Source organism: Notolepis coatsorum (genome assembly GCF_963971535.1).
Source record: "Notolepis coatsorum genome assembly, chromosome: 1".
NCBI lineage: Eukaryota > Metazoa > Chordata > Actinopteri > Aulopiformes > Paralepididae > Notolepis > Notolepis coatsorum.
This window is the reverse complement of record NC_140165.1, coordinates 114,093,268-114,119,977: the sequence shown is the minus strand read 5'-3', so window position 1 is coordinate 114,119,977 and position 26,710 is coordinate 114,093,268. Positions and strand designations below refer to the sequence as shown.

Here is a 26,710-nt window from a genome sequence, read left to right as displayed (position 1 = left end):
TTCACCGATTTTCAACCTTAATCCTGTTGTTCTGTTGTGAGGAGGACATAAACGTAGCAACCTGTTCCCTATACCGAGAGCTCGGCTTCATCATCATCACCAGGAATAATCTGAGGGAAACAACCGTTTAAATACCCACCCATTCACTTTAGCCAATTTTACCCCCAATATGCACGTTTTATCAATTACTTTATTAGATGGTTGCTTCACAGCACCTCCCCATTCTATTGGGCATCTATTGGCCAGGTCTTGCTCGAAAAAGAGATTTTTGATCTCAAGTGACTACCTGGTCAAATAAAGGTTAAAAAATGTATAGGGAATACCCACCTTTCAGACTAATTAACATTGACTTCCACTATTTCAATATGACGTCGGTATATAAACAGCATCTCACAGACGAGGGGTTCGCTTTTCAAATTAAGAGTTGATGCCTATAGATCATGTTTATCACCTGGTTTGCCAATCACTACAACTGAAATTATAAAGATTTGCTGGAATTTGGTGCATTTACAAAGGTATTTAAATAAACTGACTTGTTTTCGATGAGGAAAAAGTGGCATTTAATCCGGAGCCTCTTATTACCGGCATCTGATTTACCATCCTCCTAAATCACAGCAATATGTATTGTTTACACAGTAACCTCATAGTGAAATATGGCAGTTACCATGGTGAGGTTAGTCAGGGGGTGATGATCTCATAATTTATGGATAATTGTGTAAAAGGTTCAGCTTATGTGTCCCTGAAGAAAACGTGCTCTAGTGTCGCCATCTGCAGGACGCTACGTGCATTTCAGGATCGGAGTGCTGCTTTTAGTGAGAGCCAGGCAACAACAGGGTGAGGATGCCCTTGAAATGCCCCAACCCAGATTTTGTTCCACCATATAAATGGGACTCTAGAGTCTGGTATCTCATCCATGGCGTCATGCACCGCGTGCGCCCAATGGGTAGTTACGGTGTAAATGCTATGAGCTTATGGTAGGGGTGGGTTTATACATGAGATACCAAGTTTTTAAGGAGTCTCTTGTAAATTTGGCGTATATTCAGATACATTTTTGAAGAGTGTTTCGGAGATAGAAAAACAAAGCTCTTTGTAACTTTATTAACCCATTGCAAATAAAAATAAAGAACATTATCTTATGTAAACAAATATAATTCAATTTAACAACATTTCTGCAGCACTACATTTTCATATTTATCTAATGTCTAGAGTTCGTCCTTGTATCAAGAGCACCGTCATATCATTTTTGGTGGTGAGGCTCCCCATTTGTTTACATTTGGATTATGAATTGGGCCTTTAATGCAGTTTTTTATTTTATTATTTCTTTTTAATACAATGTGTTGAGATCCCAAAATAGATTGCCGAAGATTAATATGGGTCCCCAAATATATAAATATCAAAAATATGTGTGCAGTGTTGTATTGTGTAAACATTCCTATAAGGCCTTACAAAGATAATTGATGGGTTTGTGGTTTGAAAACAGAGCACATTTTGTGTGATTAGCTTAATAGTGCTCACAGATTTTGCTCCCTAAAAACAAGTTTTTATAATGTGGACCCCCTGCCCTGAATATATTCCAAACCCCACCTATGACTAATAAGATAATGTGGTTTCACATGGTCTCCTGAATGAAGAAGTGAAACCACAAAACACACATTATCAGTGGAATGAAGAAGGCTGCAAGCAGTCTCCTGAACCTCCACAACACACACAAATGTTTATTGGGGACATTGCAATACCTTTTATTTATTCCATAGCCCCAAAACCTCACCTTAAAGGGGCACTTCACCAAAAAACAATGCTGATTTATTTAGCACATAATGTCCCTGTTGACATCACTGGTGGCCATATTACATACTAAGTAGGAAATAGGGCTAGGATTCCACTACATGCCTGCCCCAAATTGAGCAGGAGGGTGTTTTTGTCTACTATCTGAACAGCTGTCCCCAATCACCTGGTTTGAAGTCTGAAATGTGTCCCTAATTTTGTAATCAAGTCAGGAACACACGCACTTGCTGCTTCCTTTTGTGTTGTCCTGATTATTATTCCTCTTGACTATAATCTTTCACTGTGCATGTATCTGACTAGTCAAAGAAGCCTGTCACACCCCTTATCATGTATACTATTATTATTACTGATAGAATATATTGCCATTCTATTATTATTATTGCCATTCTATTATTATTATTACCATTTCTATTATTTATTCTGCCTGTACCTCCCCTCCCCCATGCTGCTATATGACCTGAATTTCCCCAAATGGATTAATAAAGGAACACTTGACTTGTAGTCCATGACAGTTCAATCTGCGATAACCATTTATCTCAAATATGGAATAATAAAAGCAATGGCTTTCCTATAGATTGATTGTAGTTCCATGGTTCATGCCTTATTTGTTCAAATGTTACAGGATTGCACAGTTGTAGTTTACACGCTTCCTGCCTTTTTGTTCATTATTTCCCGTTTATTTTTGTTCTTGAACTAATAACATTCTTGGTGTTTTGATTTCATTGACGTCATGGAATTTTCTACCATCAATCATGAATCACCCAACCAACCACTGTACTTCATTGCAGACTCACAGATAGTTGGGGATTACTACCAACTGCTGGACATTAAGTGCATTACATTAATTAAAGTATATTAAAAGGGGAAGTATATATATCTGCTGTAAAGATGGCTGCCGTCACTCCAATACAATGGAGCTGAATGGCACTCAGCGTGTGGCGCTCAAAGCACCAACCATATACATTTGAAAAACTCAAAAGCAATGTCCCTTTTCACAAATCATAGCCTCAAGATAATCCAATCTGACTTTGTTGTGAGCAGTAGGAACTATTTTCTACCAAAGTACACCTATTCATTATTGTTATTATTATCTTGAGTAATCTGGTCATGATTTGTGAAAAGGGACATTGCTTTTGAGTTGTATTGGAGTGACAGCATGCAGGTATCTCAAACTATCTGGATGGATATACCATTATATATCCATAATAGTAATATTACTCCAGCTAAGGGGGAAATAGTGGGGGGAATTGCCCCTTTAAAAAAGGAAAAGAAAATCATAAATTACACTTTTACTTATTACTGTATATTTTATAATATACATACCAGAATGTATACCTGGACCGTATTTTCTTCTTTATTCTTATTCGTGACTACCTAAATGTTTACCGTTTACTGTGAGTGGTCTGTAGTGCTGAATTGCCCCCGGGATAAATAAAGGATTTCTATTCTATTCTATTCATAAATAGCACACATTTGAAACAAAAATATTTATTGAATTACTGGCTCAAGACAGAACAGAAGTGGAAAGAGCTGGCACAAAGGGAATATAAGGCAACACAAACCTAAGAGGCCTTTCTGTGTGGAGTTGACATGTTCTTGTGTTTACATGAGTTTCCTCCCACACCACAACAGACACGCTGTAGGTATACACAGTACTCCTACCACTGGCCCTGAACAAGGCACTGGCATTAGAGTTGGTCCCCGGGCGCTGGACAGTCTGCAGCTGCCCACTGCTTCTAACTAGTCAGGATGGGTTAAATGCAGAGGACACATTTTGGGTACATGTAAAAATGTACTTGACAATAAAGATATTCTACTTCCACATTTTTGCCCAAGCTGATGTCAAAAACAGATGCAACACACTTCAGAGGCGATACAAAGAAAATCGAAAACCATTCAGCTTCGAGTCTACATGGTTAACATTACGGATGACAACATTATGAGTGATCACATGGTGTGGTAGGAACATTTGAGAACTGAACAGAAGAGTTCTACAGATGCTAAATATACATTATGTGGAAGCTTGTGAGGCCAATAAACTTGTACCTCAAAGTGTAAAAATGCCCAAAGATCAATGAAAAAAAGGAAAAACACTCATGTCTATTTTATACAAACACATATTTAAGCATTTACCTGAGAAAGAACAAAAGAAAACAAGGTGTAAAACCTCTCTCCTTAATGATCCAAGTCAATAAAACATCTGTTCCCTTGCCTTCTGGTTAACTGGACCAAGTGGTGAGTTGATTCACAGGGTTCCCAGTCGTGAAAATCCTGGAAAACTTATAATTATTTAGAAAATTCGGAAGTACCCATACACTTTGATTATCATTTAAATAACAGGAGCTAGTAGATGAGACTGTTGCGGTTGCCATTTTGTTTTACATGATTCCAACCACAGTCAAGCTTTCATGACAAGTTTACAATGTTGTAGCAGTTAAAGTAAAGGTTGTTCACTTGTTATTACTACCCAGAAACAGTCATCGAAATTTGGTATGAAGTTAAGTTTGGGAATTTAATGGGAAAATAAGTGTGGGAACCCTGGCCTCTGGAATTTCACCATTAAAAAAGAAAAAAAGAAATTTAGACTAGAAGAGACTGCTTGGTTAGTAGACATTACAGGCTACCAGCAACAGACAACATTTGCTAGCATTTAGTTGGTGATCATTTCAAACTCTGATAAACCCGGCATGCCCCAACAGAAACACAAGGAATCACAAATGTTTAAGAGATCCTGCCCTAACAGTAACACAAGAAATAACAACACAAGGAATCACAAAAGTTAGAATTATTGCTCTGTTCACTATCAAAACTAGAAAGTAACAAAAGTACTAGATATAAGACTTTGTCAATATCGCTGTTTACTACTTGGAATCCAAGGTTGATAACTTGATCAGAATTATTTTTAAATATATAAAAGACATTTAAAAAAGAATGTAAAAAATACATATTTACACATCACCTCTAATACAAATCTCTGAAAAACACTAAACATTTAATATTATGTAACCTTAGAAATGCTCAAAAGCAGAACGACAACTTTACAAATTCTCATGAGTGAACCTCAGAGCGAGGGTTGAGTTGAGACACCATATTTTTTTTTTTTTTTTTTACTTTATTTTTTAGCGTTTATCGCTTTTCTGGTCAAGCGTGACCGACAGTTGTAGAGTGAAACGGGTGGGAGAACAGGGGAAGACATTCGGCAAATGACGGCGGGTCCGGGAATCGAACTCGGAGTCAACCAGAACCGTGACGTTACACGGCTCCTCCCGACGCAGAAATAGCGCCGAGATACGTGGTGAGCTACTGGAGCTCCCCGAGACGCCATCTTTAAATGGCGTCCAGCAGTTCCTCTGTGGAGACCATCGTCACGTCAGAGTAGAAGCTGCCCTCGTTGTCTCCGCCTCCGAACACTAGCAGGGTTCTGGTGACGCCCCCTGCGTCTTCACCATCATCATCATCATCGTCAACATCATCTTTCTCCACTGAGAAACGATGACCGTGGCATCCGGTGGTCTCCATGGCAATGATGGAATGGCCAGCCCGGGGGAGGGAGAGCTGGGGGTGAGTGACCTCCGCCCAGCTGTTTGTGTCTGAACACACACACACATGCAATCACCGTGAAGAGTTACAATATAATGTGCCAGTGCCACACAGAAATGTGTAAAAAAAAATATTGTATTAACAGTTAGACTTAAAATAAAACCATGTCTCACTCGAGTCTCAACTGACTTGATATCCCTTTCACATTTGTCCAAAATAGCTAGCCTAGCTTAGCACAAATGAATGGAAGTGGATACGAACCACTAGCCTAGCTATCTGTATCCGATTCCATTCAATTGTGCTAAGCTGGGCTAGCTTGCAGCCTGAACACACCGAGAGGAAATTGGTATCCATCTTATTTTCTGACTCTGGAGAAGACCGTAAGCAGAAGTACTGGGCAGCTCCTAGTGGTCCAGTGTCAGACTGTGGTTGTACTGGGCAGCTCCTAGTGGTCCACAGTGTCAGACTGTGGTTGTACTGGGCAGCTCCTAATGGTCCAGTGTCAGACTGGTTGTACTGGGCAGCTCCTAGTGGTCAACAGTGTCAGACTGTGGTTGTACTGGGCAGCTCCTAGTGGTCAACAGTGTCAGACTGTGGTTGTACTGGGCAGCTCCTAGTGGTCCAGTGTCAGACTGGTTGTACTGGGCAGCTCCTAGTGGTCCAGTGTCAGACTGTGGTTGTACTGGGCAGCTCCTAGTGGTCAACAGTGTCAGACTGTGGTTGTACTGGGCAGCTCCTAGTGGTCCAGTGTCAGACTGTGGTTGTACTGGGCAGCTCCTAGTGGTCAACAGTGTCAGACTGGTTGTACTGGGCAGCTCCTAGTGGTCCACAGTGTTAGACTGTGGTTGTACTGGGCAGCTCCTAGTGGTCGACAGTGTTAGACTGTGGTTGTACTGGGCAGCTCCTAGTGGTCCACAGTGTCAGACTAGTTGTACTGGGCAGCTCCTAGTGGTCCACAGTGTCAGACTGTGGTTGTACTGGGCAGCTCCTAGTGGTCCACAGTGTCAGACTGGTTGTACTGGGCAGCTCATAGTGGTCCACAGTGTCAGACTGTGGTTGTACTGGGCAGCTCCTAGTGGTCCACAGTGTCAGGCTGTGGTTGTACTGGGCAGCTCCTAGTGGTCCAGTGTCAGACTGTGGTTGTACTGGGCAGCTCCTAGTGGTCCAGTGTCAGACTGGTTGTACTGGGCAGCTCCTAGTGGTCCACAGTGTTAGACTGTGGTTGTACTGGGCAGCTCCTAGTGGTCCAGTGTCAGACTGTGGTTGTACTGGGCAGCTCCTAGTGGTCCACAGTGTTAGACTGTGGTTGTACTGGGCAGCTCCTAGTGGTCCAGTGTCAGACTGTGGTTGTACTGGGCAGCTCCTAGTGGTCAACAGTGTCAGACTGGTTGTACTGGGCAGCTCCTAGTGGTCAACAGTGTCAGACTGGTTGTACTGGGCAGCTCTCAGGTGTGAATGTATGTAACAGGTGTGAAGCAGGGCGTTAGTAAAAGAACATGCTCAGTGAATGTTCCCCAAGTACAGATTAAGCCTCCTCTTGTGTGTGTGTGTGTGTGTGTGTGCGTGCGTGTGCGTCTTACCTATGTCAAAGATGAAGGTGTCACTGAGAGCGTTGTCTCCATTATAACCTCCGTGGATCAGGAACTTTGTGTCCGACAGAACAGCACTGTCATGCCAACTATGAGATACATAAATATACACACACGCACACATATACACACTTCATCATCTTGACTAGTATTGATTTTCTGTCACCCAACTTCAACCCTATTGTCATTATAACCATAAAATGCTCCACCTTTCAACACAATGTCTGACAATACAGTATATACTTGCATCTTAAACGAACACACAAATAAACAGACGCACATGTAAAACAGATGGGTAGATAGATAATAATGCCCAGCCTCATAGAACTGTGTGTGTGTGTGTGTGTGTGTGTGTGTGTGTGTGTGTGTACCTGCGAGGAGAGGGGGTCTTTCCAGTCGTCTGTAAGGCAGAAAACTCCATCAGACCTGAGAGACAAAGACAAACAAAGACAACCGTAAAAGGAAGAAGGCAACATTATGTGAAATGTGCTCACAGTCTTCACCAGGGTCAGACAAGAAGATAAGACACCAATTTCCTCTCTGTGCGTTCAGTAGAAACAACAAGTTAGCACAAATTGTTAACTGGGGCGGCGTGGCTCATGGGTAGAGCGGGGCGTCCAATGATCGAAGGGTTGGTGGTTCGAATCCCGCTCAAGCCCATGTCCATCCCATTGCCGTTGTGTCCTTGGGCAAGACACTTAACCTACTTGCCTCGTATGAATGTGTCTGCATGTGAATGAGTGTTGGTGGTGGTCGGAGGGGCCGTAGCCGATGATTATTCGCCACGCTTCCGTGAGTCTGCCTCAGGGCAGCTCTGGCTGCAATTGTAGCTTACCACCACCGGTATGACTGTGTATGAACCAATAATGGACTCTGTGAAGCGCTCCGAGTCAGAGAAGAGCGCTATATAAATCCAATCCATTATTATTACAAATTAATAGAGGAGGATACGGACCACTAGCCTAGCTTAAAACTCCGGGAGAGGTGTTTTTGGCCAACAGCTAGGCCAGTGGTCCCTATCCGCTTCCATTCATTTGTGCTAAGCTAGGTTAGCTTGCAGCCAGATAGCCTTCTACTGAACACACAGAGGAAACTGGTATCCATCTTCTTGTCTGACTCTGGAGTAGACGGTAAGTCAAGTGTAAGTGTGTGTGTGTGTGTGTGTGTCTGTGTGCGTCTGTGTGTGAGTGAGTCTTACCCAGGTCCAGCATGTACATGTCATTATAGCAGACAGGAGTGTCCCAGCCTCCAAATACATAGATCTTTCTCTGCTGCATCACACAGGCTGAGTGACTAGACCGAGAAAGGGAGAGGGAGAGAGACCCCCAGAGTGAATGAGATATTGATATTGATATCAGCAAACATTGCGACAAAAATAAACATGGGTCCATTTAGAATGTGTTGTCAAGTTGAAACTCAAGTTGGAACAGGAGCAGGCTAAGACGGAGCTAGATCTATGAATGTTATCGTTATTGCACAGCACAAGTACATTACAACTAAATTAAGTTGGCATCCAACATATTGTAACATATGTGGAGTATATATGACAAAGCTATGGAGTAAAACTAGCTATGCTAGAACTCACTGTCTGTGACAGTACATCGTGGACACACAAACCTAATTTTTTATTATTTTTTTTTATTCTTTAGTTAAATGTTCCTAAGGGCAGATTTTCAGATCCTATCACTGTTATGAGGACATGTGATAATCTGACACAAAACATCACATCCAAGTGTCTGCAGTTCACTAGAGGTCTGCTCTCTGGGTGATAATAGTGTCTGTAGTTCACTAGAGGTCTGCTCTCCTCTGGGTGATAATAGAGTCTGTAGTTCACTAGAGGTCTGCTCTCTGGGTGATAATAGTGTCTGTAGTTCACTAGAGGTCTGCTCTCCTCTGGGTGATAATAGTGTCTGTAGTTCACTAGAGGTCTGCTCTCTGGATGATAATAGTGTCTGCAGTTCACTAGAGGTCTGCTCTCCTCTGGATGATAATAGTGTCTGCAGTTCACTAGAGGTCTGCTCTCCTCTGGGTGATAATAGTGTCTGTAGTTCACTAGAGGTCTGCTCTCCTCTGGGTGATAATAGTGTCTGCAGTTCACTAGAGGTCTGCTCTCCTCTGGATGATAATAGTGTCTGTAGTTCACTAGAGGTCTGCTCTCCTCTGGGTGATAATAGTGTCTGTAGTTCACTAGAGGTCTGCTCTCCTCTGGGTGATAATAGTGTCTGCAGTTCACTAGAGGTCTGCTCTCTGGGTGATAATAGTGTCTGCAGTTCACTAGAGGTCTGCTCTCCTCTGGGTGATAATAGTGTCTGCAGTTCACTAGAGGTCTGCTCTCCTCTGGGTGATAATAGTGTCTGCAGTTCACTAGAGGTCTGCTCTCCTCTGGGTGATAATAGTGTCTGCAGTTCACTAGAGGTCTGCTCTCTGGGTGATAATAGTGTCTGCAGTTCACTAGAGGTCTGCTCTCTGGGTGATAATAGTGTCTGCAGTTCACTAGAGGTCTGCTCTCCTCTGGGTGACGTCAGCTGGTTGATGGGTTTCATGTCCGATTATCACATGTGATCCTCACGAGACAAGGAATCACAACCATTTCACATGTTCAACCATCTCACCCTGAGCGGGGAGAGGGCTGGTCGCCGGTGACGATGGGCTGGTACCAAATGGACAGATGGGGGTCGAAGATGTACAGGGAATCACTGCAGCCATCCGGTTGGGGGTGAGGACGTGGAAACACCCCTCCCAGCACGAATAGTTCGCCCCGGAACATACTACAGCTGTGGTAGGCCAGGGGGGGCACTTTACCCTGAGCCTGGAGAGGAGAGAGAGGATAAAAGAGGATAGGAGGTGGGGGGGGGGGGGGGGGCGGAGACCTATTGGGAGAAACATGGACGCCCTGCAAGAGGCTGATGTTTATGTCTCTGGTTTCTCACAATATATATACAGAGAAACGGTCGACTTTTGATGTTGAGAATCAAGCTGAAATTAGTACAAACTAGGGATCCCCCGAGCACGTTTTTTTGCCACCGATACCGATCACCGATCGTTTATGAGCCATATCGGCCGATACACTGCCGATACCGATCGTTTTTGGTTGTTATAGCAGCTGGCATTATTATACTGTAGGTCTAACACAGGCATTCTCAAAGTCTGGACTCCGGACTAAATGATCTAATCTAATCATAGAAATGAAGTAAAGTGGGGGAGCTCCAGTAGCTCACCACGTACCGCGAGCGCTATTTCAGCGCCGTGGACAACCGTGCTCGTCACGGATCTGGGGCTGAGCGAGTTCGAATCCCGGACTGCAGCCGTGCCTTTCCCAGAGTGTCTTCCCCCCCATCTGAACCCTTTCAGCCTGCTTCTGTCGGTCGAACTTGACCAAGTATAAATGCGATAAACGTATAAAAGAGCCAGGGAAATGGCCAAAGTTTAAAAAAAAAAAAATGAAGTAAAGTGAATAGTACTGGGTGTTAAGCACAACAGCATCTAAGTTAATTTACTTTTGACCATTATAGTCAAAGTATTTTCCTATGAACTGAAACTCATAAGATCATATAAGGCTAGCATCATTGGCGTTCAGTTACAGCTATATTGGCCAACATTAGCCAGCTACTGCACTACGAACTGCCAGCCAGCTAGCTGGCTACTCTTAATAAAAGTTTAAGTTTTTCTACAGTAGCTAGGTAGCTAACGTAGCCAACGGAAGAACGATAGCTAGTTAGCCAACAGCTGCAAAAACGAATGCCAATGATGTTATGTTATCAGACGTTGATATTATGAACCATCAGTAGCTAGCCAGCTAGATAACGTTAGACAACGCCTCATGTATTAATTAAACTAAAGTGAATAGTTTACTGGGCCATTTTGTTTAATGCTTCAGTGATGTTGAAAGAGGAGCCGTCACGACAAGTTGCGGAGGCTATTGCACTGTTGCCATCTTCGGAGCGAATGAGAGGATTTGTTGACAAGACGGGTCTGTGGGGGGGAGGGCAATGCGTGCACTGCAGCAGCGTGTGTGTGTGCCTGTGTGTCAACAACTTGCTGTAGGAGAGAAGACAGCGAGATTCCAACTCCGCTGAGAATTGGATCATGTTTTTCGCGCACGGCATCGATCGGTTTTCACAATCGGCGACTAGAAAGCATTATCGGAATTCATATTTATACTGTGTTTAGTGTCTGTACAGTTTACAGTGTATGCAGCCATATTGATGTGACATCAGATAACTGCATATCGGAAAACATGGGAGTTGAAAAATCACGCCAGAGTTTCCTACTTGGAATTCCTACTTGAAGGGTCATTCCGTTTGTCTAAAATATAAAAATCAAGTACAAGTGCATGCATGTGCACACACACACACACAGAGGTGTACAAGCAAATATAGGCAGATGACACACACACACACACACCACACACACACACACACACACACACACACCACACACACCACACACCTCCACCATGGTCCACTTCCAGCTCCGTGTGTCCAGGATGTGAACGTCGTTGAACCACTTCTTGTTCTTAGAACCCCCGAACACGAAGATCCTCCTGGAATCTGGGTCGTACGTCGCCGTGTGGCCGATCCGGGCCTCTGGGGTGGGTCCCTCCGCCAGGGTCTCCGCGGCCACCCAGGACAGGTCCTCTATCGGACGGAGAAGGAGGTTAGAAGAAGATCACTTGTATCTTACCCTGCACTCACGTCTTTTTCTAGTAATAATAGTACACTTGAGGACTTCTAGACCCCACAAGTACAGTGTAACCTGGCACACACGGCACACACACACACACACACACACACGGCCACGTTTTCATCCCTTCTGGGGACATTGCATTAAATCACATTCATTCCTTTGCCCCTAAGCCCTACTTGACAGACCCTAACCTTAAAAGAACACGCCAACATTTTGGGAAATTAGCTTATCGTCTTCTCCAGGGAGAGACAAGAAGATAGATACCAGTTTCCTAGGCATTGTCCAACTAACACCTCTCCCGAAGGCTAACCGGCCATGTCCGCTTCCATTCATTGTGCTAAGCTAGGCTAACCGGCACTGTCCACTTCCATTCATTGTGCTAAGCTAGGCTAACCGGCACTGTCCACTTCCATTCATTGTGCTAAGCTAGGCTAACCGGCACTGTCCACTTCCATTCATTGTGCTAAGCTAGGCTAACGTGCAGCCAGATAGCTTTCTACTGAACGCACAGAGAGGAAACTGGTATCTATCTTCTTGTCTCTCTCTGGAAGCTAATTTCCCAAAATGTTGGCGTGTTCCTTAAACGCAGGGGTCTCAAACTCAATTTACCTGGGAGCCGCTGGAGGTAGAGTCTGGGTGAGGCTGGGGCGCATCAAATATTAAAAAAAAATTAAAATAAAAGGGTTTCAAGTATTCAAAAAAAAAGTACAACTGATCCAATCTTCTCAATCTTTAGCAATAACATTTCAGAACATGAACAGTTCTTCAGAACATGAACGGTTCTTCAGAACATAGGCTTCTCAGTGATGGATTTTTTTTTATTCTATCACAAAGCTGTTTAATCAAATCACCAGCCAGTATTTCAGTTATTCTGGTTGCTGTGCGATCTGAGGGGGATTTGCTTTTGTTTGCCTTCAAACATGGTCTCCATCACTTCAGTCATACATTATTTTATTATGTATGCATCAGAGAGAGAATGGCTTCTTGTGTTTAGCCAACACCCATGCCACTGAGTGAGGACTTGGTTGCTTTTCCCCGTTGTGACATAGATTTAACAATAATTCTGCTTGCAGCTTGATATGATGATTTCATTCCATTTATTTTTGTGGTTCTTAGCACTGAATTTTGAGGAAAGGTTGCATCAAAATAACTTTTGTTTCGTAGTGGCGTTTCAAATTGCCACTCTTCATAAGAGCTACCGTTTCTTGGCATATTAGTCACATTGGTTTGGTGCTGGGACTCAGGATGAACGCATATTTTTCAGTCCATTCACATTTGAATTGCAGTCGACTTTTCTTTTACTGGCCATCTTTGAACATGCCATCTTTTTCTGCTGGCTGCCTGCTGGCGAAACTAGGCTACTAGCTACATTTATCTCACAGAGATAAAACTGGGAACGATGCTACTGTAGATGCACTGTCAACAGTGGCGGCTGGTCAATAGAGGGCGCTAGAGCGCCCCCCCCCCCCCCTGGTAAAGAGCAGGAGAAGAAAAAGTTTTATTTTTATTTTAGGCCCCTAGAAATAAAATAAACATGTTTAAAATGAATAATATTGGCGGTCAGGTGGCGTAACGGAGATTGCGTTCGTCACCAAACCCCGGAGCGGCTAGATTCGCCTGTTCGAATCCAGCTCACAGCTCCGGGGTTGTCACCAGCTTGGCTGGCCGTTCACACTAATACAATTGGCAGTATTAGAGGGTGGGAGAAGCTGGCGGGGTGGGTCCGGGTCGTTGTAAACAGCGACTCCTACAGTTCGGTCGGGGTGCCTGCTAAGCGCGGATAGGACCTGAGTGGGATAGTGTGATCCTTCCACACGCTACGGCCTCTCAGGGAGGATCCGCGCTGCCAGGTGAAAAGAAGTGGTTGATTGGCTGGACGTGTGTCGGAGGAAGCACGTGGTACTCTCCCAGACCGACTGTGGGGGGTAAGTGCGCAGCGACCAGGAAGGGGATTGGGAATTGGCATAACGACTAACATTGGGATGGGAGAAAATCGGAGGAAAAAGGAGGGGGGAAAAGAATAATAATAATAAAAAAAATAAAATTAATAATATTTACTAATTTTAACACTTTGGTTGCCTAAGGTTAAATTAATGATATACCATAGATTGCCAGCGCTATTTGTCTATGGAGAAAGTCCCCTTCTTTGCAGGGCTATAACTTTTTAAATTCTATTGCTACATTGCCATTATTAGGGCCCATTCAAAGTCCTATATGTATTGTTCATTGTGTAGCAACGTTAAACTTTTTCATTCACATATTCATAGTAAAGTATGGTCTAATGTATAAGTATGTTTTCATCTCTTTCTGCAGCTTTCTCCAGAATGTGATATATAGCCCCAAATGCATTATATTGATGATGAAATACAGTTTGATGGCAATCAGCGCAATATAAAAAATTCCAACTAGACGTACTTCTAGAAGTTACTACACGTCATCTGATGTTGACCGGATGGGCGAGGGGGCGTTTATAATTCCGTGGGCAGCGTTATACCAATCATCTAATGTGGGTCAAATGTTGATAATATCAGTTATTATCGAAAAAGGTAACGTTACACGCTGAAACTCACCCCAGTCTCCGCGCGCCGTTGGGCGATCATCGTCGAGTAGACATTTTATCATTATGGGATATATTTTTACCCGGTCCATCTCCAGCTTGTATAATGGTATATACGTCCAAATCATGTTGTTTATCGAGTTATTGGCAATCGATCACCGTGTAGCGTGACGAGCCAGAGTCACATGAACCATAGCGAGCGCCCGGAAGTACTACGGTCGTCATGACAACCTCTATTCAACATCCTGTTTTGGCGATTGCGCCGATCGGCCACCAGATGGCGCTCCTGAACCGCCAGAGAGCTCAGTGGGTCCTGCTGGTGGATCTCAGGCCAGCGGAGGGACATTATGAATCCGATCGCAGATTTTTGAAATATTGATATAAGGACACTGTACAGCGTCCCCCGGCAACTTTAGCATGGCCAGCAAAGACGTGAAAAGACGTGTCCCGGCACTCAAAGTGTTAAGTATGTTTGTGTTTCCAATGCACAATATAACGTTAATATATCAAATATAAATAATTGTTTTGTGATTCACAGGAAGTCACTGTCTGGGCTGGGCGAGACATATCGCGCATGAGTGGGCGTGCACTACTCTGAGAAAATACGGCGGGTCCGGGAATCGAACTCGTGTACCCCAGATCCGTGACGAGCACGGTTGTCCCCGACGCAGAAATAGCGCCGAGATACGCGGTGAGCTACGGGAGCTCCCGCCGGTCGCGTTTTCTAGCAATCATCCAAGCAAGCAGGGTCCTTCCGGATGATCGCAGTCCGGATATTTTTCTACCTTGACTCTGGTAGCTGGATGCAGCTAACGACGGTATGGACTGTTTTAACGTTACTGGAGTTTCTTTTGGATTTAAAAGAAGTGGATTATGGCTTGTTCAACAACAACAACAACAACAACAAGCCTTGTTGTGGACTGGACAGCTGAATATCTCGCCCCATTCAACTCTTGTGATGGTAAGTTTATGTTTAATAGCTAGCCTTGGCTCGTTTAACAATATGCAAAATATGCTGTACAGCCCTGTACTCATACTGACGTTATTCTTGGTATATACTACATCAGGGCTGTACACTGCGATGATATCGTCGCGAATTGCCCCTTTAATTGGCCGTTGCGATTGGTAAATATTATCTGGGGGCGGGCTTGCGAGTAGTGCTTTCAAGCCTTGGATTCGCATTTCACTCCTAAATTATCCAAGGCGTGTGATGACGCGATGCAGTCACTCACGCGAGCTGAGCAGTGAGCACTCAGCAGGTATGATCAGCGGGAACAATCGACTGAGCACTCACTCTGATAGACTGGCTGACTGTCTGATTTAGCTATGAAGAAAAGTAAAGTTAGTATTGCTTCATATAGAGCTGCCGCGGTATTGATGTTTTCCTTACCGCACAAATTTGCTAAATATTTCCTACCGCCGCGGTATTACCGCACACAAAAAAAAAAAAAAAAAGGTGAATGCATTTTTTTTTGTAGTCTACTCTTTATAGCATATAGCCTGCCTCTAGTCTAAATGTCTATCTTTAGAGGATGACTTTGCAGCATGAATATTGTTTGGGATTCGGCATGCACGCATTCGCTATTAAAAGTGAAACACGGATTCGAAGTCTCCCCTCTGTGTCGCGGGCAGGTGTGGTAGCGGCGCGCCCGCCGGTTACCCCCCCGACCCTTTCTTCTTATTATTATTATTATTATAACGTTACTACTTATGATTACAAAGGCATTCGTTTTGTGGCATTGACGTTATATAGTTACACGTTCGTATTTACCGGACCATAGCAAGGCAAGCGTTACTCAATTCATATCTTAGTTCCTTTCTTTGCTCAGAGCGTGCCGAGTTGTACCCATTCTGCGGTCTGTTAATAAATTTTTCAATCAGACAAGTGTATAGAACGAAGGGCTTTTATTATAACATTTCGTTGCAGTAAAATCATTATGCCTCGTTCCCTGAGGAGCGACGGTAATCGACTCCGGACTCCGGTCTCCGGTGGGAGCTAACGTACTATTAGCCGTGTTGTGACTGAGCTCTGATCAATGGCTGAGATTCAGGAAGTAAAAGCACTGCAAGATGCTCCAAAGTGTGACGCGTCTCTCTTCTGACCAATCAGTGGTCTGCAATGTTTCACGTGACTTTTCTGGTACCCAATAGGGTCGCTTGGAACCTCGATAGAGGAGTAGGGTATATCTGCAGAGCCGCAAGCCCAACGAGAGGAGAAACTTTATTTATTATTATAAAAAAACAGCGGTGATGCGGTATTCAGCCTACACTTGCGGTGGACGTGATGTAACAGCGATACCGCGGTAATGCGGTAATCGCGGCAGCTCTAGCTTCATATTTTCGACGCGTTCAACCTCCTATAGTGAGCCGAACTGAACTGAACTCAGACACACGGAGAGAGCTGCGGCGTCTGCTCCTCCTCCAGCCCTCTCGCACCCGTGGCTGTTGTAAACATTGGGACCTCGGTGAGCCTGCCAGCCGGCTAGCTACTGATAGCCATCAACAAATGCTCCAGTAAGTCTAGTAGTGCATGATAGCTTGCGTTAGCTTACTGTTCAAAACGAAACGTCCCATTAAACTAAATAGTTCAGATAGCTCCGTCCTGATATCAATGTCTTATAACACTGAGTCGATGCGTATTCGAGCTGAGGGCACGCTGAATATAGTCAATAGGGACCAGCTGCAGGGCCGGAGAATCCTGGCCGTAGCTGGAGGCTACAGTATAGGGACCAGCTGCAGTGCCGGAGAATCCTGGCCGTAGCTGGAGGCTACTCAGTACACACAGACAGTGGAGCTGGTTGCATATAGCGAGCATTTAGACTTGTTGCGTGGTGGCGATGTCTCGCAGATAATACAACTACAAGTATGATTATATAATATATATATTTTATTAAAAAAAAATTATATAAAATAAATTTTTTTTTTTTTTTAAATCAAAAACAATCGATATAAATAATGGTAAAATTGTTATTAAAAAATTTGCCCCTAAAAAATATTTTTTTAAGTGTGCCCCTAGTGAAAAAGCTTAGCGTACAGCCCTGTACATACTACTAGGTCTGATCTTTTGCAGTTCCTTGTGTAACGATAGATTCCACGTTGCGCTGTGTGTGAGTGAGAGAAAAAGAGAGAGAAAGGGGGATACTAATTAATTTCGCCCCCCCCTGGAGAAGAATTCACCAGCCGCCACTGGCCGTCAACTCTCTGCTCTGACTCGGACTGAAAGAGACGACACGCATTCCGTGAAGACCCGCCCCTGCATCTGATTCGCAGACTGTGGGTGGGGGGAAAAACGCTGACGGGACGCTGAATGTGATTGGACCAGAGCAGAGTACACAGACACAGACACAGACAGTGCAGCCGGACATGCAGAGCAGTGCTTGCAGAGGAGATAGCGAGGATGCATTTGCCTTCCACTTTACTTGGTATCACTCCGGAATCACGTTGCAACCAAGTCACTAACGTAACGTTAGGGGTGGACGGTATAAACGGTATACGGTATAAATTTGCTCTACGGTATGGATTTTGACTATACCGTGTAACCGGTAGTGCAGCTCTAAAATAGCAATGACGTCATGTAACCACAGCGCGACTATTTCACTCGCATTTGCCCCTAAAAATAGATAGAATTAGTCATAGATAATAGATATGTGCGAACTGGAAAAAGTTATTTAGGGGGCTTCGCGCAGTGGGCGTGCCAGCCCCTACCGCACGCATGTAAACACGGGTCTAGTAGTCTAGTGGGACGGGACACGGGATCTGTCGGGAGGACGGCGGCGTCTCCCTGAGCTAACGTTAGCTTAGCTACCGTTACAAAATGACCCAGTCAACTATTCACTTTTAGTTTAATACATGATGGGGCATTGTCTAACCGAACGGTATCTAGTCGGCCAGCTACCGATAGCTCCTGACATCAACAAACGCTCCACAAAGTCTAGTACTAGAGACGTGTATGCTACCTGTTAGCTCACGTTAACGCAAGTTAGTTCACCGTTCAAAACGAAATGTCCCATTGAACTAAATAATTCACTGAGGCGTTGTATTAACGTTATATATGCAGTAGCTACAGATAGCTCCTGATATCAATGTCTTATAACACTGATTCGATGCGTATTCGAGCTGAGGGCTTGCTAACGTTATACCAATACAATAGGGTCCAGGTGCAGCGCCGGAGAATCCTGGCCGTAGCTCTGCTCGAGGCTACTCAAGTATAGGTCCAGGTGCAGCTCCGGAGAATCCTGGCCGTAGCTGGAGGCTACTAGAGTACACACAGACAGTGGAGCTTGTTGCGTGGTGGCGATGTCTCGCAGATAATACAAGTACAAGTCTAATTATATAATATATATATTTTATAAAAAAAAATTAAAAAAAATTATATAAAATAAAAAATAAAAAAATTATCAAAAACGATGATACCGTGATATATACCGTTACCGTCTATGCTTCAAATTATACCGTGATATAAATTTTAGACCATACCGTCCACCCCTACGTAACGTTACTGTCATGAGCCTGCGCTATGGTAGCCTACAAGTGATCAAATAAATAAAACTTCCAACTCGCGCAACGACTCGGCAAAAAGTTGCGCGCGGGCAGCACTAACACTAAACTTTGATGTCAAGTAGGGGGCCGCAAAATATCATCCAGCGGGCCGCAATTGGCCCGCGAGTTTGAGACGCCTGCTTTAACGCATCTCTAAAATAACCCTGTGTCTTTGTGGAGTCTGATTGTCACGTACGTGGGTTGATTCATTATCATTGTTGCCTTATTTCTGAACACCATGTAACCTCCGGTTAGTATGGTTAGTAGTAGTTGTGTTTAGGGCTGCAACGATTAGTCGACATAATCGACAACGTCGATTATAAAAAATCGTCGACGAGAAATTGTTGCGTCGATTAGTCATTAAAAAAAAAAAAAAAAAAAAATTGTGCACTACCTATCTTTGTGAGAGTGGCTTCTCAGGGTTCCAGACAACATCATAACATGATGATCCCATAGCAAATTTTGGACATTGAAAACATTGTTCCCCTGCAGGAGATGATGATCAGACTAGACACACAATACATTACACACGCACTCCTCTCACTCACACACAGCGATCAGAGTAAGACACACACATACACACTCCTCTCACTCACAGCGATCAGAGTAAGACACACACATTCACACTCCTCTCTCTCACACACAGCGATCAGAGTAAGACACACACACATTCACACTCCTCTCACACACAGCGATCAGAGTAAGACACACACACATTCACACTCCTCTCACTCACACACACATTCACACTCCTCTCTCTCACACACAGCGATCAGAGTAAGACACACACATTCACACTCCTCTCTCTCACACACAGCGATCAGAGTAAGACACACACACATTCACACTCCTCTCACTCACACACAGCGATCAGAGTAAGACACACACACATACACAAATTACACAGTACACACCTCTCACTCACACAGCGATCAGAGTAAGACACACGCACAAATTACACAGTACACACACTCCTCACTCACACAGCGATCAGAGTAAGACACACACACACACACACAGACTCCTCTCACACACAGCAAACAAAAGTTATTTAAAGTACACTTCCACTTTAATTTGTATTATTTAATTTATTTATCTTGTTACGAGTGATTGCTGTATTGTTCTTCAAATACATTTTCATTTAAAGTGGCTTAAAGATCCAAATTCAAATGTTTCATGAGTCATTATTTTAATTTGCTATGGGATCATCATGTTATGATGTTGTTGTTTGGTCCTGACAAGAGTCTCAAAGTCTGGGGTGATGGTAGACAAGCAACTCTGAGGTCATGCTCAATGTCCAATCTGTTCCTCTGCTCTGTCTTCAGCTGGACCAGAGCTGAGAAGCCACTTTCACAAAGATAGGTAATTTAAAAAAAAAAAAAAAAAAAATGTTGTTGTTGTTTACATTGGTTTTCGATTAGTCGACTAATCGAAAAAATAATCGGCAGATTAGTCGACTACCAAATTAGTCATTAGTTGCAGCCCTAGTTGTGTTATTTTTGTTTGTGTGATGTGTCATCTCCTAATTTTGCTTTTCTTTCTCTTTTTTCCAGATACCACTCATTCCCCTGATTGAGCTGATTGCACCTGCTTCGTACACCTGTGGGCAGTCAGTGGAATGAGGGGATATAGTCTGGAGAATGACACACACACGGGGCGCCTCATTTGAATCACTGCCACGTTCCAGAGTGGAGTGAGGAGGTTGCCCTCTCGCCTAGCTGTAGCTGTGGAATGATAGCGTGTGGCTTTCTCTTTGTGTCCCATGACTGGCACAGTTACATTTATATTATTTACTAAGTGTTTGTTTGTATATATGTATGTCTTGTTTGTCCTCCCCTACCTTTTTCCCCTGTGCATTATGGTGGAGGTTTAAATCCCTATCACCATAAATATATAATTTACTATTTGGAAAAACGTCTTGTGTTGTTTCTTACCTGCTCAGGACGGAGCTTAAAGCATCCGCTGGACGGGCTGGTGTTCATGTACAGCCCGCTCCAGTCATATTCTAGAGGGTCATTAGACCTGTGTACATGACACTGATCAATGCCCTAGGGTAGGAATACAAGGTTGGAAAACAAAGACACACACACAATAATAATAATATTTACTGTGACTGACCTGTACAGAGCTTCCACATGGGGTCTTTACAGAACTGTGTCCTGGCTCCCTGTCCTCCAATCAGGATGGCCGTCTGGGGGTCGATAGGACACAGCGTCTGACCCCAACGCCCTGACGGCTTGACCAGTGGGGCTACAGATGAGGTCAAAGGTCAAGAGAAAGAGAAAATATATAATACACTGAATAGACAACACATCCACTGTATGACATTAAAGACCATACAGAAATCCCAGTTTATAAAACAGATAGTTCTGGTCCTTGATTATGATTGGCTGAGCCACGTTCAAAGCCGTTGTAAGTTTCTCTATCAAACGGTCTGATCACTGGTCTAAATGAATGCGCTGACATAACATCCTGCCATACTATCAGAAAGCTAATGTTGTGCTAGCAGGCATTACAGTCCTAGCATCGCATAAGGTTTGCAAACAGTGAATATGATCGGACAGTATGTTTAACACAAAACTTAGGTAGCTATCCAGCCATCTATTTCCCCCTCTAATTGTTTTAATTGTATGGATTTGGCAGTCTGCAATGTTATTTAGAAATTACGTACAGGTATTCTTTGCCATTTGGCCTGTTTGAAGTTTTCAGATCAGCAAGCGTAAACAAGTTGTTTAGCTGTGTTTATTTGGAGCCGGGAACACTGCCTACCTAAAGTCTGTAAAGGTGTTTCTTACTCTCGTGTGTGAGGCAGCCAGACAGGGAAGGACAACATGGATGCTGTGGTGTGTAACATTGAAGGTGTTTCTTACTCTCGTGTGTGAGGTAGCCAGACAGGGAAGGACATCATGGATGCTGTGGTGTGTAACATTGATTTAGACTAGTTTATTTAACACATCATTTGTATTAAAGTTTTAGACTAGTTTGTTTGCATAAAACTTAAACATGTTCCACAAATTCAGCCTTGTAACACTTGGATGAATCCGCAGTGAAAAAAAAGTGGTCCCTGCCTGGCATTCCTATCAGCACCATGGGTTACACTTCCCACCCTGTGCTCATGCCCCCCCCCCACACACACACACACACACACACACACTACCTGTCTGCGTGGGCGTTTTGGCTGGTCTCCCCTTCGTCCTGGTTGAACCCTGTGGAGGCGTCCCTCCCACAATACCTTGCTCCTCTCCTCCTCCGTTACCTATAGACAGTGGGGTGAAGATATTTTTTACTGTGTGGAAACAAAACAAACTATAATGTATATCTATAATAAAATCACCTTGAATCTCATATGAACACATACACAAAAATACATACACACCCACACTCACAGGAGTGTCTTCATCTCCTCTCTCTTTCTCACAGACGGACACCAAGGTTATTATAGTTAACTGAAACTAGGTGGTGTGATAAAAAAAACATTGTAGTTCACTGAAATAAAAAATACACAATACCTATTCGGAACTTCTTAAATCTTCTTACCCCTGACAAATACCACACATATTATAATAAACGAATACTGAAATTATTAAAAACGAAAATAAAACTAAACTGAAAAAAGCAAACCCACTCTGGAAACCTACTGAAACTAAACTGAAAACAAAATATTAAAAACACAAAACTATAATAACCATGCCACACACCATTCATACCATATAGATAAGGTCTAGGAAGAGCTACTGATGTAAGACAATGTGAATAGCTACTGATGTAAGACAATGTGAATAGCTACTCATGTAAGACAAGGTGAATAGCTACTGATGTAAGACAAGGTGAATAGCTACTGATGTAAGACAAGGTGAATAGCTACTGATGTAAGACAATGTGAATAGCTACTGATGTAAGACAAGGTGAATAGCTACTGATGTAAGACAAGGTGAATAGCTACTGATGTAAGACAAGGTGAATAGCTACTGATAAGGATAATAGAATTTGCAGTTGAAAAAGGGTAATAAATCGCAATATATCACAATATGGTGATATTACAATTCACTCTGTATCATAATTATATTAAAAAAAAAAAAAAAAACACCCACACCATCTCGCTCACCTGTTCCATTGGTCTTTGCAGCCTCCGCTCCCCCGGCAAACAGCCTCTGACCTCCTCTGGTCTGACCTTTGACCTTTCTCACAGGGGTCGTCTTCTCCAACATTCTGTTAGGACATACATTCTCTTCTTCATTTATCTTCATTGTCTCCTTCTCCTCAATATGTCCTCTCTTCCTCTTACGCTTCACTTCCCTCGCTGCTGGGGCCGCTGTGGTGCACTGGAATGACAGTCTCCACTTAGTCTACACATTATAACAAGTCTCCACTTAGTCTACACATTATAACAAGTCTCCACTTAGTCTACACATTATAATAAGTCTCCACTTAGTCTTATAGTCTATACATTATAACAAGTCTCCACTTAGTCTACACATTATAATAAGTCTACACTTAGTCTTATAGTCTATACATTATAATAAGTCTCCACTTAGTCTATACATTATAATAAGTCTACACTTAGTCTTATAGTCTATACATTATAATAAGTCTACACTTAGTCTACACATTATAATAAGTCTACACTTAGTCTTATAGTCTATACATTATAATAAGTCTACACTTAGTCTTATAGTCTATACATTATAATAAGTCTCCACTTAGTCTACACATTATAATAAGTCTACACTTAGTCTTATAGTCTATACATTATAATAAGTCTACACTTAGTCTTATAGTCTATACATTATAATAAGTTTCCACTTAGTCTATACATTATAATAAGTCTACACTTAGTCTTATAGTCTATACATTATAACAAGTCTCCACTTAGTCTATACATTATAATAAGTCTCCACTTAGTCTATACATTATAACAAGTCTCCACTTAGTCTATACATTATAACAAGTCTCCACTTAGTCTATACATTATAATAAGTCTCCACTTAGTCTATACATTATAACAAGTCTCCACTTAGTCTATACATTATAATAAGTCTCCACTTAGTCTATACATTATAATAAGTCTCCACTTAGTCTATACATTATAATAAGTCTCTGTTTAATCTACACATTATAACAAGTCTCGGTTCTCCTGGGACACAAAATGAAATATGTAAAACGGATGGCATTAACCCTTTAAAAGCTTACGTCTGGGGTGTATTCCTTCATGGCCAGGGTGAGCTGTGGATCTGAGAAATCTGCCTTCACCTGAAGACACAAGCAATCAGGAAAAGCTAATGTTAAATGATTTCCCCTGAATCGGCACTGATTCCCTGATTTGATTTAGATTCACAAGGTTCCCATGAGGGTTGTGTGGTATACCTAATATGAAAGTATATACCATCATGGATCCCTCCGAAGGTATGGATTTTTTTTACCATACAGTTAATCCCATGATATATGCATGTTATTGTAAAAAACTATACTTTTATTATTATTTCTATTAAAAAAAATTCCTTGTAGCAATATTTCAAAAGTCAAAGAAAATAGACAATTTAAAATGAAAATAGCACCAACTTGAAACACCAGTGAAGGGAGGTGCCCACAGCCCACCTGATAACGCTGGTGATATGCCGGCTCTCGCTGCCTATCTCCCTATACGTTGGGGTGTGGTGGCCATGAGTCTACCTAGAGCTCGCTTGCCAGGGGACGGGTCTGTTAAAGCGATACTGTTTGTGGATTTCATCCCTAGCCTTCCTCCTGGGAGTGGCGGTGTGGACACCATCAACAAGGGTACCATTTAAATTTACATTTAGATGACGCTGTTATCCAAAGCGACTTACAAGTTCTGTACGACAAGTCATCAGGAAGGGCACAACAATCAGCTGAATAACAATGTTCATCAAAGTGTTGAGTGCTTCAGTGTAAGTTAGTATATTAGGACAAGTGCATGACAATAAGGTTAGTTAGGGTTAGATATTATTATTTATTTATTTAAAAAAATTTCATTTCAGATAATGGTTGAAGAAGTGCGTCTTTAGTCGACGGCGAAAGATGGGACGGGTTTCGGCTGTCCTGACTGTGGTGGGTAGTTCGTTCCACCATTGTGGGGCAAGGACTGAGAATAGGCGGCTTCTCCTACCAAAGTGAAGCGGAGTGGCCATCAACAAGGGTACCAAAGTGAAGCGGAGTGGCCATCAACAAGGGTACCAAAGTGAAGCAGAGTGGCCATCAACAAGGGTACCAAAGTGAAGCGTGTGCCATTCAGCATGCGCTCCACATGCCTTTCAGTCTGGTTCAGGGGTCAGTTTGATATTTACCAGGTTGCCTCCCTCCAGGGTGACCATGAGCGTGATTCTGTCTGTCCATGTCTCCTCCTCCCACTTCTCCCAGGACAGACATCTGGAGGACAGGAGGTATTATTATTATTATTATTATTATTATATACCGCTTCAGTGGAGTTACATTGCTGGGGAACAACTTGGACTTACAGTTGACTCCCTGCTGCAGCGTCAACAATCGACAGGCGATCAAATAATAGTCTAGGAACTTAGGAAGCTAATGTTTGTTTTTGTTGTTCAAGTTAAAGGTGCTATAGAATAGATGCATTAGATGTCACACTAGAGCACCAGCACGTCCTTTATCAGGTGCATTCCAGGTGGGGAAATGGGAAGTAGGGAGGGGATACGTGTAAACAACAACATTAATTTAGGATCCGCAAATCTTTTTAAATTATAAATTCATTAATCAATCATTTTTGGGGGGGGGGGGGGTACTTTTATTCTACACCTTTCTAAAAGCTCTGTGTTAATGATTACTCTACATAAAAATGGTATCTATAGCGGTTATCCCAGACCATTAGTAACAGAGTAATTTAGTAAATAGTTGATAATGGTCGCTGACCACACACACACACTACAATGGTTCTCCAGGAACACATGGTAAAAGCAGTAGTTCTCGACCTGGGGGTGATTTTGGGAGGGTCACAAAAGACTTCATTATGCTTTTTTCTTGTAAAATAATGAATTTGAAGTTTAAAGCGCTCCTCAAGTTAAGCAGCCTGAAAAGGGGAAATAACGATCATGATATATCAACATTCACCATTCTGTCTATGCTTGACTATGTCTTAGGGGTAATGAACCAAAATGCTTGACAACTACTAGTATACAGTATAGTATTTTTTTGCTTAGGTATTCAGGGCAAGGCGGGTTTAAAGGGAAAATCCACTCCAAAATAAACTATTTACATATTCTTATAACTACCATTCTGATACTGTATCAGACATCAGCCGAATCACAGAACAAGACCAGAGAAAGACGTTTGTCTTGTTTACATCAGGGTGACAGGGTCCCCCATTTTCAATTCATAGTGAATTGAACATCAGTGTTGTAAGATTTGCCAAATATCCTACAAGCTACTGTGACTGTGAGACATCAACAACTTACTTGTTATAAGGTGTCAGTTTTCCAATAGTGACGGGTGTTCTGTCCGCGTCGACGAGCTCGGCGTTCACACAGACCCGCTCGCCCCACGGGCCGCTCGTAAACAGCACCACCTCGCGGGCGTTGGGTGGAACTGCGAGAGAGGTCCTACAGGAACCGTCGGCGCTGGAAAGAAGACAAACAGTAAACTCCTCACGTCGTTACTAGCGACGACGAGGTCAAAGAGATATGCTCAGAAAATGCATAATTTAATAATGTCCTAGCTGTAACGTTTGACGTCCTAGCTACATCGACGTGCAATAAACAAAACTACATTTTAATAACCTAACGTTACACTTTAACGTCACGTGCGCGCGAAAATGAAATAATAATAAGGTTAGACAACTCACCATACAAGCCGGATAGGTGGTTGGTTTATTCCCAAGACTGCGTACACTCCGAACTCGACCATGATCCTCTTTGTACCGCCAGCAAAGTCCGTTTAACGGCGACAGTGTTTGTTCAGTTGCTTTGCAAAACAAACTCACGAGCCGCCACTTCGTCTCGTTCTCCCGCCGCGCGCGGTGAAATGTACACAACTGTTCAAAACA

At 42.9% G+C, this 26,710-nt stretch overlaps 1 protein-coding gene across 1 annotated transcript; it reads right to left on the bottom strand.

The window, feature by feature from the left end:
- Positions 1-3,294: 3,294 nt before the first annotated feature.
- On the bottom strand, positions 3,295-26,662 carry krcp (kelch repeat-containing protein). The gene is made up of 13 exons (XM_084325977.1): positions 26,510-26,662; positions 26,124-26,285; positions 24,999-25,080; positions 23,887-23,946; positions 22,802-23,018; positions 21,854-21,952; positions 20,815-20,946; positions 11,364-11,551; positions 9,527-9,723; positions 8,113-8,207; positions 7,286-7,340; positions 6,906-7,003; positions 3,295-5,375 (listed from the first exon to the last, which is right to left on the bottom strand). Exons 1-13 carry the CDS (start codon positions 26,569-26,571, stop codon positions 5,113-5,115), a joined length of 1,710 nt encoding a protein of 569 aa, XP_084182103.1. The 5' UTR covers positions 26,572-26,662; the 3' UTR covers positions 3,295-5,112.
- Between the last annotated feature and the right edge of the window lie 48 nt (positions 26,663-26,710).

Excerpts from the sequence above, each read along its gene's own strand:
- krcp (XM_084325977.1), bottom strand. The coding sequence starts at position 26,571 with ATGGTCGAGTTCGGAGTGTACGCAGTCTTGGGAATAAACCAACCACCT. Across the intron at positions 25,081-26,123 it reads AAACTGACACCTTATAACAA|ATGTCTGTCCTGGGAGAAGT; the intron begins GTAAGTTGTTGA and ends CCTGTCCTCCAG. Across the intron at positions 7,341-8,112 it reads CATGTACATGCTGGACCTGG|GTCTGATGGAGTTTTCTGCC; the intron begins GTAAGACTCACT and ends TTTGTCTCTCAG.